Source organism: Loxodonta africana, chromosome 10, assembly GCF_030014295.1.
Source record: "Loxodonta africana isolate mLoxAfr1 chromosome 10, mLoxAfr1.hap2, whole genome shotgun sequence".
Taxonomy (NCBI): Eukaryota; Metazoa; Chordata; class Mammalia; order Proboscidea; family Elephantidae; genus Loxodonta; species Loxodonta africana.
In genome coordinates, this window is record NC_087351.1 from 108,996,478 (window position 1) to 109,010,086 (window position 13,609).

A 13,609-nucleotide genomic window follows, 5' to 3' on the forward strand; every position below is an offset into this window, starting at 1 on the left:
GAGAACTGCTGAAGCAAAGCTCCCCCTCATCCTGGAGTGCCCCCATCACTTTACCCCCACTTGGCAAACTTCCTCTGCTTCTTGAAGGATCACCTCAGATCTCCCCTTCTCCAGGCAGTCCACCCTGATATCCAGTTTGGTATGAGTCAACCCTCTTGGCTCCCAAAGTCTCATGTGCTTCCCTTTATCACAGCCATTGAACAAATTTGTCTGAATGCTCCTCTCCAAATAACCAAAAGGCAGAGACTGCTTTTTTTTTCAAGGTAAAGCACCATATTTACTGTCATATTTATGTGTTTCTTGACTGCCTGACACATGTAAAACTGTGCTACCATTTTTATTAGGTTCCCATCATTTTTTGAAATAGCCTTATTGTTTTAGAATAGCCTTAGATTTACAGAAAAGTTGCAAAAGATAGTACTGAGAGCCCCAGAAGCCTCATACCAGTTTCCTTCCTTATTAACCTTTTACATTAGTGTGGCACATTTGTTACACATGAACCAATACTGATGCGTTATGATTAACCAAAGGCCAAAGCGCAGCTTGGGGAGGAAAGATAGTAAGTTCCTTTACAGAGTGTTCAAGTTTCAAGTAGAGTTGGAAGATGTAGGTGAAGAATTTAAAAAGAAAGTTGAAAATAAAAAATAGTCATGTTGGAAGAGAGGTCAAAACTAGGCAGAATTTTGGGTTCAATCTCTTGGAGACAATGTGACATGGTATAAAGAATTCCTAAGAAGGGAAGAGTAGACAGAAAAGGGAAGGGGTCCCAGGACTGACCCTTGGGGAACACAGAATTTTAGGGCAGTTAAGGAGGAAAGTAGTCAGAGAGGAGCTCAATACCATCAGTTAGAACAAGGCCAGGGGCTGACTGAGGAACAGACCATCAATTGCTCATACACAAATTCAAGTTGAAGCTGAAGAAAATTAAAACAAGTCCACGAAAGCCAAAGTATGACCTTGAGTATATCCCACCTGAATTTAGAGACATTCTCAAGAACAGATTTGATGCACTGAGCACTATGACTGAAGACCAGATGAGTTGTGGGATGACATCAAGGACATCACCCATGAAGAAAGCATAAGGTCATTAAAAAGGTAGAAAAGAAAAAAAAGACCAAAATGCATGTCAGAAGAGACTCTGAAAGTTGATCTTGAATGTAGAGTAGCTAAAGCAAAAGAAAGAAATGATGAACTAAAAGAGTTGAATGAAAGATTTCGAAGGGTGACTCAAGAAGACAAAGTAAAGTATTATAATGAAATGTGCAAAGGCTTGGAGTTAGAAAACCAAAAGGGAAGAGCATACTCAGCATTTCTCAAGGTGAACAAACTGAAGAAAAAAATTCAAGCCTCAAGTTCTAATACTGAAGGATTCTATGGGGAAAATATTGAACGACACAGGAAACATCAAAAGAAGATGGAAGGAATACACAGAGTCACTGTACCAAAAAGAATTGGTCAACGTTCAGTCATTTCAGGAGGTAGTATATGATCAAGAACCAATGGTCCTGAAGGCACTGGTGAAAAACAAGGCTCCAGAAATTGACAGGATACCAATTAAATGTTTCAACAAATAGATGCAGCATTCATCTATGCCAAGAAATTTGGAAGACGGCTACCGGGCCAATCGACTGGAAGAGATCCATATTTATGCATATTCCCAAGAAAGGTAATCAAACAGGATGAGGGAATTATCAAAAAATATCATTAACATCACATACAAGTAAAATTATGCTGAAGAAAATTCAAAAGTGATTGCAGGAGTACATCGACAGGAACTGCCTGAAATTCAGGCCAGATTCAGAAGAGGATGTGGAACGAGGGATATCATAGCTGATGTCAGATGGATCCTGGCTGAAAGCAGAGAGTACCAGAAAGATGTTTACCTGCGTTTTATTGACTGTGCAAAGGCATTCGACTATGTGGGTCATAACAAATTACGGATAACATTGGGAAGAACGGGAATTCCAGAACACTTAATTGTGCTCCTGCAGAACTTGTACATGGACCAAGAGACAGTCATTCAAAGAGAACAAGGGGATACTGCTTGGTTTAAAATCAGAAAAGGTGTGCTTCAGGTTATGTCCTTTCACCATACTTACTCCATCTGTATGCTGAGCAAATAATCTGAGAAGCAGGACTATATGAAGAAAAACGGGGCATCAGGATTGGAGGAAGCTCATTAACAACCTGCGTTATGCAGATGATACAACCTTGCTTGCTGAAAGTGAAGAGGACTTGAAGCACTTACTGATGAAGATCAAACGCCACAGCCTTCAGTATGGATTGCACTTCAACATGAAGAAAACAAAAATTCTCACAACTGGACCAAAAAGCAACATCATGATAAATGAAGAAAGATTGAAGTTGCCAAGGATTTCATTTTACTTGGATTCACAATCAACACTCATGGAAGCAGGGTGGAAGAGCTGCTGCAAAAGACCTCTTTAAAGTGTTAAAAAGCAAAGATGTCACCTTGAAGACTAAGGTGCACCTGACCCAAGCCATGGTGTTTTCAATCGCCTCATATGCATGTGAAAGCTGGACAATGAATAAGAAAGAGTGAAGAAAAATTGATGCCTTTGAATTATGGTGTTGGAGAAGAATATTGAATATACCATGGACTGCCAAAAGAATGAACAAATCTGTCTTGGAAGAAGTACAGCAAGAATGCTCCTTAGAAGCAAGGATGGCAAGACTTAGTCTTATGTACTTTGGACATATTATCAGGAGAGATCAGTCCCTGGAGAAGGACTTCATTCCTGGTAAAGAAGAGGGTCAGCTAAAAAGAGGAAGATCCTCAACGAGATGGATTGACACAGTGGCTGCAACAATGGGCTCAAGCATAACAACAATTGTAGTGTTTCGTTCTATTGTACATAGGATTGCTATGAGTGGAAACGGACTCCAGGCACCTAACAACAACAACCATTGAATTGAAGCCGCCACCAAGGCTTCCCCCCGCTCAGCCGCGGTTCCCCTCCCTTGTAGCCCTCCAAGCTGGGGCTTCTAACTGCGGTTTGGCCCGGCAACGATGCAGCCTTAACCGCAGTTTGTATTTGGCACCAGAATTATACGCATATGTGAACCAGTATTTTGGCACATACCCAGGACCTAAAGAGCTGTGTCCTGAATCTGTCCTTGGACCTGAGCATCATAGACATGATTTAGCATCCGGACTTCCAAATGTGGACATGGGAGGGGGCTAAGGGCGGAGAGTTCCAGGCACCAATCCCAACCCCCAGACACCATTGGAGATAAAAATCTCTCCAACCCCCTCAGACAGGAAGTGCATGGTCTTTCAGCTGCTGGGTCCCAAGTTGCTCCTTGTTTGTGCAAACAATAAATTGCCACTTTCTGTTTTTCTTGCAGCTGATGGTGTGGTGTCTGTCTTATTTCGATCGGCTAATAGGACAGGACAGGAACCCGTGTTCGGTTACAGAATGACCGCCATGACTACTGGTGGATGAAAGTGTATTAATTGTGCTCACTGGTAAGTGGGGTCACATCTCAGCTCAGTAAATAGAGCTATACAGCAGGGGTATTTTCTTGGAGAGCCTTTAGGGGAAATGCTGGGTCTCTGTGATAGCAGCTTCTTTTGACTCTCCCACCCTCCCTTGGCCAAAGCTGTGCAGGGGTGGCCACCCTCACACAGACCTCCCAGCAAGGCATTGGTATTCTAAGCAGCTCTGATTCTCTGAAGTGATTACCCCAGGTTATTTGGGGCGTTTGTTTCCATGTGGTATTTATTGCTTTTTGAGATGGTTCTTTTGTTTCCAGCACAGCCTAAACAGTGGTAGGATCTCAGCGAGGAATGGAATGTATCTTAATTTGGGGTCATAAACAGTCCTCAGCCAAGCCCTGAGATGTGACTGAGCTGAGAAAGTTTACTTGTCTTTGAAGCTGGGAATACACTGGGCGGAGGAAGTGGAAAATAGCTTTGCAAAATGTGCATTTCGATAGCACCCTGCCCTGTTATTTTTTAGTCATGGATGGTACCTGATTGTCAAACGAAAACGGTGAGCGGAAAAAAGGTACTTAATGAAACTGCGTGATTAACGAGCAGTAGGCTAGGCCTCAGCTCAGGGCAGCTAGGCTGCTGATGAGCCTACCCCAATCTCTGCAAACAAACACAAAGGCCTTTTCTGCATCCTCTTCCTCTTTGCCTCTTGGCAGTGGGCGACCTGGTTGTCCATTTCACCTCCTGAAACCCCAGTGCCTTTGCACTTGCTGTTGCCTCTGTCAGAGCCCCTTTCAGGCCTCCTGCTGGGGCAAGGTCTTGTTCATCCTTTGAACCTCAGCATAAATATCTCTCCCCTACCTTCCCTGCCACCCCCCACCCCCGCCCCGTCTCCCCTGACCCTTCAAGGCAAGTCTAAGAGAGTCCGTCTTTGCTCTTATTTGTGAGGATCCCATTCACAGCTGTCTGTCTCTCTTCACATGAATTGGGTCACTTGTCTCTTTTTCTCTCTTCTCTATGACCTAGCAGAGACGAGGGCCTGCATTTGGGTCACCTCTGCATTCCTGCCTTCTGACACAGCACCTAGCACACAGTAGGTGCTTGCTGAGTGGTGACAGAATGGACACATTTCCAAGGCATACCTCATCGCCAACATCCTAAGACAGTATGAATTTAAATGCGCTCCTGACAGGGCAGAAAATGCTAAAATGAGAAATAATTATTGTTTCCCATCTATTTCTGTCCTTCTGTGTCATTAACTTTTGCTTCTGCACTCTGGCTCCGCCTCAGTGGACAGGCTTCCTAGCGAGCAAAAACGCATGTCAGTCATAGTTGGGATTCCCTCCTGGAACTCCGTGCCTCAGTCAGCCTTCTTTGGAACATAGGCAGCCTGATGCCTTTGTGGCTAAAAGGATTCTTTTCATTCAGGGATCAAATTGCCTGGCAAGCTCCCCTACCCCCATGTGTTCATCCTACTGGGAAGCCAGGTGTCTCAAGTCACACCTTCAGCAGCTAGCTGTCATCTTGGCATTTGGATTCAACCATTCAGTCCCACATTCACTCATCTATTCACTCATTAAAGACTTACTATAAACTGGGTACAAGTCATTTTAAACTCACTCCTGAAAAGATATCACAAGTTTTTATTTTTTTCTTTTCCTGAGGTTACTGATTCATAGAAATACAGTAATCATAATAATACTAAAATACCAGTAGCTGTTGAGTTGACTTCGACTTACGGGGACCCCATGTATGCCAGAGCGGAACTCTGCCCCACAGGGCTTTCAGTGGCTGATTTTGGGGAAGTAGACCACCAGGCCTTCCTTCCAAGGTGCCTCTGGTTAGACTCAAACCTCCAACCTTTTGGTTAGCAGCTGAACATGTTAACCATTTGCACCATCCAGGGACTCCATAGTAATAACTTGTTGTTGTTAGGTGCCCTCGCGTTGGTTCCAACTCATAGCAACCCTATAAGACAAAGTAGAACTGCCCCATAAGTTTCCAAGTAGTGGCTGGTAGATTTGAACTGCCAACATTTTGGTTAGAAGCTTAGCTCTTAACCACTACACCAGCAGTAATAGCAAGTATTTATATAATGCCTACAGTGGTGGCGCAGTGGTTAAAGTGATCACCTGCTAGCCTAAAGGCCGGCAGTTCGAAACAACCAGCAGCTCCATGGAGAAAGATGTAGCAATTTGCTTCCGTAGTGATTTACAGTCTTGGGAACCCTATGGGGTAGCTTTGAGTTGGAATCAACTGGACGGCAGTGGGTACAGTATACCAGGCACTGTGCTAAGAACTTTACTTATGTATGTGTCTTAGGCTGGGTTCTCTAGAGAAGCAAAACCGCTGGAGCATATAGAGGGGGTGGGGGGGAAGAGAGAGAGAAATTTATATCAAGAAGGTGGCTTATGAGGTTGTAGAGGCTGGAGACTAGGTCAGGCTGGAGGCTTCTCCTGACTTACACAGCTTCTGGGGCTGGTGAACCTGATATCGGCAGGTCAGGCAGCAGGCCTCTGGCTCACAGGCTGCAGATGCCAATGAATCCCAAGCTCGGCAGGTAAGTTGTGAGCTCAAGTCCCAAGAAGCAGAGGTCAAATAAACAGGAACCAGCTGAAGGATAAGAAGTGAGCAAAAGCCAGAGAGCTTTGCCAGAAAGTCCACCTGTGTTGGATGCAGGCCACACCCCCAAGGAAAATCCCTTTCAGCTCACTGGCTGCTCCTAACAGATCTCATGGAGGCGATCACATTATATCATATCTCATCATGGAGGGTGATTACATCACCGCACAGCTGCCCAACTACATCATAACTGCCAAACCACTGAGAATCATGGCACAGCCAAGCTGACACACAACCTTAACCATCACAAGATGTTAATGCATTTGACCTTCACAATAACCACACTAGATGGGTATAATTTTTATCACCTTCGTTTTGCAGATAAGAAAACCGAGGCACAGGGAGACTAGTAACTTGCCCAGGATCATACGGCTGGCAAGTAGCAGAGCAGAGTTTGACCACGACATGCTCCTAACCACAACCATGGACCCTTAAGGTTGGAAGGGGCCCTAATGGTCTGGGCAGAGTGGGAGGACCATCAGATGGGGAGATGGAAACTCTTGGCTTCCCACTGAAAGCTGTGCCTCTGGCCAGATGAACAGAGCACTTAGCCCTCTCGGTAACATTTTTTTTTTAATCTACCAATATTAAAAAAGTAGTTGGATTATGACATGACTAATGAAGCCGGAAGGGCTCTCCAACCTCTACAATTCTGCAAATTAGATTTTTCCCCCCAAATATCATCAGGCTGAGGTTTAATGGCTAAAATCAACATTGGCCTAGGAGAAGCTGTATTCTTGGCAGGCTCTTCTCAGAGGGCCTGGTGTCTGAGTTCCTGGGGCTGTGATGGAGATGGTGTCAGTGGCTCTGGCCCCCATTAAGGCATTTCCAGGTGGCTGTGGGGAGCAGAGGCCCCAAGGCCATGTCCTCAGGTGAGCCTGTTGAAGCTGCACATGTTCCATGTTCACACTGTGTCCCCCGTATTCCTGTCCCCCAGTCAGTTGGGGCACTAACACTGGCTAGGAGGGAAGGAGTGGCTGGAGAGGACCTCAAGTGGGGCAGAAGTGGTGCTGGCCAATGGGCCTTCTCACGGACACCAGATGGCAGAGAAGAACAACGCACACCTACATCCAGGGAGGAGCTCTGGTGGAGCAACGGTTAAGCCTTCGGCTGCTAATGGAAAGGCTGGCAGTTCAAACCCACCCAGCAGCTCCACGGAGGACAGACCTGGCGATCTACTTCCATAAATCCTACAGCCGAGAAAGCCCTATTGGGCTGTTTTACTCTATCACATGGGATCGCTATGAGTCAGAATCAACTCAACTGCACCCAACAACAACAATACATCCAAGGAGGAGAAGTCTGGAAACTATCATTGTTCTGACCAAGTAGCAAGGTATCACAAGTCCCTGGGTGGTACAAATGGTTAACACTCTCAGCTGCTAACTGAAAGGTTGGCAATTCGAGTCTACCCAGAGGTACCTTGGAAGAAAGGCTTGGAGATCTACTACCAAAACATCAATCATTTAAAACTCTATGGATTATGCTGAGTGAAATAAGTCGGAAACAAAAGAGGACAAATACTGAATGATATCACTTATATGAAATAAGGAAATATATAGAAAACATAAGTAATCCTGATGGCACAGTGGCTTAGAGCTGCAGTGAGCTGTGGCTGCTAACCAAATGTCAGCAGTTCGAATCCACCAGCTGCTTCTACTCTGTCCCATAGGGTCGCTGTTAAGTTGGAATCGACTTAACAGCCTCAAGTTCTTAGGGGTAGGAGGGAGGGGTAAGGGGAGCTGTTTGTTTAGAATGCATTGAATATATATTAATGGTGGTGGAATAATTTGGAAAAAGATAGCAAGAGTTATTGCACAACTTGAGGAATAAAAACAATGTAACTGAAGTGTGCATGGAGAAATTGATGAAATACTGTATGTTTTGTTGTAGGTACATCACTATAATAAAAATAGATAAAATAAAAACCCTATAGAGCACCGTTCTACTCTGACACACAGGGGATCACTATGAGTGGGAAACGTCTTGACAGCAACTGGTTTAACAAGGTATCAGGAAGCCCAGGGTCAAGTACAGGGTCTTCATAGACCCTTAGCGCTGCCCCAGGGAGACAGTGTGAGATGAAGAAAACAGCACAGGCCTTCGGGACATACATTTGAGTGCTGCCTCTCATCGGCTGTAGTCACGGGTGAGGTATTGGTCTCTTTAAGCCTCACTTTCCCTACCTGTAAAATGGGGAATTCTGTCCATCATTCGGGGTTATGGCAACAGTCAGAAATGGTGTTCGTCTAACATGCAGTCAGCACACAAGTGCTCAATAAAGTGCAGCTACATACAGCCAGAATGCTCCTTTGAAACCAGGATGGCAAGACTTTGTCTCATGTACTTCGGCCATGTTTTCAGGAGGGACCATTCCCTGGAGGAGGACAACATGCTTGAAGCAGAGAGTTGGCGAAAAAGAGGAAGACCCTCGATAAGACGGACTGACGCAGTGGTTGCAACAACAGGCTGAAGCGTAGCAAAGACTGTGAGGATGGTGCAGGACTGGGCAGCGTTTAGTTTTGTTGTGCATGGAGTTACTGTGAGTCAAAATTGACTTGACCTAACAACAAAAATGCACAATTATTGCAGCAACCACAAGTCATTCCATTTGGCAGGAGTAGAGGGTTGTGAAGGGTGATCAGAAGATAAGGTTGAAAACAAATTTGAGGACAATTCATTCATTCATTCAATAAATATTTTTTAGGTACTGACCAAGCACCAGGCATAACATGGGCTGGAGATACACTCCTGTACATAAAAGACACAAGCTGTGCCCTCAGGCTTTTTGGGAAGAAACCCCTTCTTCATGTAAAGGAAGTCTGGGAACTGGTTCAAATGGGCCCAAGGTGAGGAGAAAGGGGCCAGGTACAGGTGCGGTAGGACTGGCCAGGATGGTGGGTGGTGGTTCCATGGGGTTCATAGCACTATTTTCTCCACAACTGGGTGTATTTAACGTTTTCCATAATAAAATATTTTAAAAAAATACAATCTATCAGAAACACACACATAAGCACACGCACAGAAGGAGAGGGGAAAGCAAGTTTCTTCCAAACTTCACCAAGATTCTTCCAACTTTGTGACTGGAATATCTTGATTTTTGCATTACTTAAAGCATCAAAGCAGGACATCACTAGGCTGTTTTAATGATTGTTTGAAAAACATGTAGCTTTGATATTTAATACACCTGGAGTTCCGATTCTGGAGTCAGAATTTCGGGGTTTGAATGTCATCTCTGCCACCTCCCAGGTAGGTGCTTCTTGGTGGGTTATATAGTCTCTCTGTGTCACTGTTTCTAATTACAGCATATATATAGGAACGTTTATTTCCTATGCCGTAGCACTGTTAGGAGGATTAAACGAGATAAAATATTTATGGGGAAGCTGGCACATAATAAGCAGTGCACAAATCTACTTTATAAATATTTGTTGAGTGTCTCCTACGTGCCAGGGACTGTGGCCAATGCAGGGATTAGCTAATTTTTGTGTATGTGTTTTCTTTGTTGTTTTTTTATTTTGTCTTTTAAGAATTGCTACTATCGTTATAGTTATTTTATGATTTTATTTCTTACATTTCCATCCTTCAAAATTTACTTTGGTATAAGAGAACACAAGGAGCTGGGGTACCCAAAGGTCTGTGGTTCGAAACTACCATCAGCCTCACAGGAGAGAAGACCTTGCAATCTGCTTCCTTAAGGATTTACAGCCTTGGAAACTCTATGGGGCAGTTCTACCCTGTCCTATATGGTTTCTCTCAGTCTGAATCGACTCAAAAACAATGGGGCAATTTTTTTTTTTTTAATAAGAAAACGTAGCAATATCACAATCCAAATGCTCTCAGTTCTTCTGTTTTCCTTTTTCATTGTCCAGCTTTTGCATGCGTATGAGATGATTGACCACAGCATGGGGCAGGCCCAGTTTAGCAAAGTGACATCTTTGCTTTTTAACATTTCAACGAGATCTTTCACCTCAGATTTGCCCAATGCAAATTTACTTTTTCAGATGTTTTGCTAATTATCCAACACAAGTATTCATTAAAAAGTTATTTTTCCCTCCACTGATAAGGAAGAGCGAATAGTAAGAGCGGAACAACACTAGGTTGTTTTAACTATTGTTTAGAAAACATTTAGCTCTGCTCTTTAACGTATCTGGTGCAGAAGATCTAAATTTTCCGTAGATATCCACGACAAACAATTTTTACCCTTTTCAGTGAAACTTGGAGTGGATAAAGTTGACATTTATTGAGTGTCTATTACCCCATTCTAACTTTTTTCAGGGCAGACCCAACTCTTCTTCGTTGCAGCAAAGGGTACAAGAGAAATTGAGGCAGCAGACCACTACAATTGCTCATAGCCACACAGCCATACAAACTTATACAAGCTACCAAGACAAACTCTACTGCTCCCAGCCCAAGTCCCACTGTGATGATGGCAACAAGTGGCAAGTGGGAAGCAATGTATCTTTTTTCCACTTTGCAACCATCCCATGGGAGAATCGATAGGCGTGCCCAAGATGTTCTCAGGAATGCAATAATATCTCTATCTCTATCTGTCTCTTTCTCGTTCATAGTACGCATCCAAAGCCTTCCTAGTACAGTCTTCCTTCCCGATACATTTTCCTTTTCAACTCTCCATCAAATGCTCCCCAAGCTCCACCCTTATTCATTTTCCAAGGAGGAGCTCTTAAGGCCATTTACTCTGTCCCCTTGGCTGTGTCCTTCATCTGCATGACAGATGCCCCCACGCCTTGGTCTTAAGCAGTCTTCCCAGCACTCCTCGTTGACCTCCCTGTGTTCCTGGCTCACGTCACTCTTAAGGCCACATGGATGTGCACACTCTGCAGCCCCCTCTTCCCTCTCTTGCTGTGTTTTCTTATGTCTTACTGCTTGTGACATTGTCTAATGCACTAATTTAATACCTTTTCTTCCCACTACCATAATGCACAAAACATTTCCAAGCATACACATCACATAATTTTACGACTTTTTAACTAAATGCAGCTTATTTATTTAACAAATAATCAGATAAGCTGGGCTATATGAAGAAGAAATGCAGCATCAGGATTGGAGACTCATTAACAACCCGCAATATGCAGATGACACAACCTTGCTTGCCAAAACTAAAGATGACCTGAAGCACTGATGAAGGTCAAAAACTAGAGCCTTCACTATGGATTACACCTGAAAATAAAGAAAATGAAAATCCTTACAACTGGACCAATAAACAGCATCATGATAAATGGCAAAGAAATTGAAGTTGTCAAAGATTTCATCTTCTTAGATCAATAATCAATGCACATGGAAACAGCAGTTAAGGAATCAAATGACTTACTGCATTGGGAAAATCTGTGGAAATGACTTCTTAAAAGTGTTAAAAAGCAATGACAACTAAGGTACACTTGATCCAAGCTGTGGGCTTTTTAATTGCCTCATGCACACATGAAAGTTGGATAATAAAAAAGGAAGACTGAAGAAGATTTGATGCATTGGAATTGTGATGTTGGTGAAGAATATTGAATATACCATGGACTGCCAGAAGAATGAACAAATCCATCTTGGAGAAAGTACAGCCAGATGTTCCTTAAGAGCAAGGAAGTCTCACTTACTTTGGACATGTCATCAGGAGGGACCAGTCCCTAGAGAAAGACATCATACTTGGTAAAGTAGAGGGTCAGTAAAAAAGAGGAGATCCTCAATGAGATGGATGGACAACTTGGTTGCCACAATGGGCTCAAGCATAGCATCCATCGTGAGGATGGTGCAGGATCAGGCAATGTTTCCTTCTGTTATATATAAAGTTGCTGTGAGTAGTAGCCAACTTGACAGCACCTGATAATAACAACTGAACACATCTTAGATATTTCTAACTGAATGCAATATATTCCTATCTTTCAAGGCAATAGGTTTCCTTCCTGCTCAGTAAAACCAAGGTATATGTATTATTTCATTGAACACTTACAGCCTCTAGTCACTTTTGCAAGGTACAGAGGAAAAACATTCAGGCTCAGAGAGGTTAACTCAGTTTTGAGAGTCACGTAATTGAAAAACAGTAGAGCCAGGGTTCAAGTGTGCAAATACCTGACCCTGAAACTCATCTTCTTCCACTCCAATGCTTTGCCTCTAGTCCCTACTGCCTCTATCACTCACAGTACATTCCCGTTGTCACAAGATGGCATCAAGGGATCCCAGGCACATGGTTAGGATTTTGGGGCTTGAGAATTCTAGAAACATGTTTTGGGTTTAACTCTTTATATTGGTGCTATCTGGATCAGGGTTTTTGAATCTTCTGGAAACGTCCAGGGAAATTTGATCCAGGAGCTTATTCTAAATATTACTATTCAAAGAAGTCCTTGAAATGTGAAATATAACTCTGTAATAAAAAGTAAATTACTCATTAGAAAAGATTCTGAATTAATGAACAAAGAAGTCAGGCAATGGATCTTATTAGATGTATGTATGGCAGGATTTCCTCTCATTAACCTATTTGTTTAAAACTGAAACTAGGAACCAAGGAGATGGCTGAGACCAACCCCAAGACTGTGCAGGATCTCACATCAGTGGCCCACACATTATTGCAACAGATGCAAGTTAAATTTAAGACTAACCAGATCACTGGAACAACTGATGACATGTGTAGTCGCATTGATGATCTAGAGAAAAACATGGCAGACCTCATGACATGGGCTGGGGAGGAAGAACTGGAAGGTGAAAATAAGATACCTGACACACAAAAGAGTTGAAGGTTGCTAATAATTTATGATGAGATTTGGAACACCATTTTTACAAGCCAAGAAAAGGCCAAATGGCTTTTTGCAATCATTACGTGTAGATAGGTTTTATATCATAAAGTGTGTGGCTATAGTATTGCATCAATCCATCTCATTGAGGGTTTCCCTCGTTTTCTCTGGTCCTCTACTTTACCAAACATGATGTCCTTTTCTAGCGACTGGTATTTCCTGATGATATGTCCAAAGTAAGTGAGCTAAAGTCTTGCCATCCTCACTTCTAACACACATTCTGGTTGTATTTCTTCTAAGACTATTTGTTCATTCTTCTGGAAGTCCACACCATACTCAAGGCTCTTTGCCAACACCACAATCTGAATGCACCCGTTTTTCTTCTGTCTTCCTTGTTCATTGTCCACCTTTCACAAGCGTATGAAGTGGCTGCAGATACCGCGGCTTGGGTCACTCCAGAATAGTAGACAAGTCTCCCTCCATCCTCAGTTTAGGGGATTCGAATAAGTTTTATTACAACAAATGAGTGCTAGTCTGCCAAGCAGCCCAGCCATTTTATTCTTGTATTATACCTTCTATTACAGCAAAACGCGCTTAGGAGTCATCAGAATTAAAGGACGAGGGGTTTTTAAAATCTAGAAGTGAGACTCTTTAAATGTACACTATTACAGTGAAACACGAGTGCTGGAAAGGGCAGCCTTGGAGTAATTACATTTTGACTCGGGGTTTGTTTAGCAGGAAATGTCATATTTGCACTTAAGGTTAGAAGTGACATCCTAGTTGTCTGGTTTGAAAC

The 13,609-nt window shown here is 43.1% G+C and overlaps 1 protein-coding gene across 1 annotated transcript; it reads left to right on the forward strand.

Moving 5' to 3' along the window:
* The first annotated feature begins 12,268 nt into the window (after positions 1-12,268).
* LOC111750208 (heat shock factor-binding protein 1-like) lies at positions 12,269-13,359 on the forward strand. Its single transcript, XM_064291943.1, has one exon. The coding sequence runs from the start codon at positions 12,592-12,594 to the stop codon at positions 12,814-12,816; it is 225 nt and encodes a 74-aa protein (XP_064148013.1). The 5' UTR covers positions 12,269-12,591; the 3' UTR covers positions 12,817-13,359.
* The last annotated feature ends 250 nt before the right edge of the window (positions 13,360-13,609 follow it).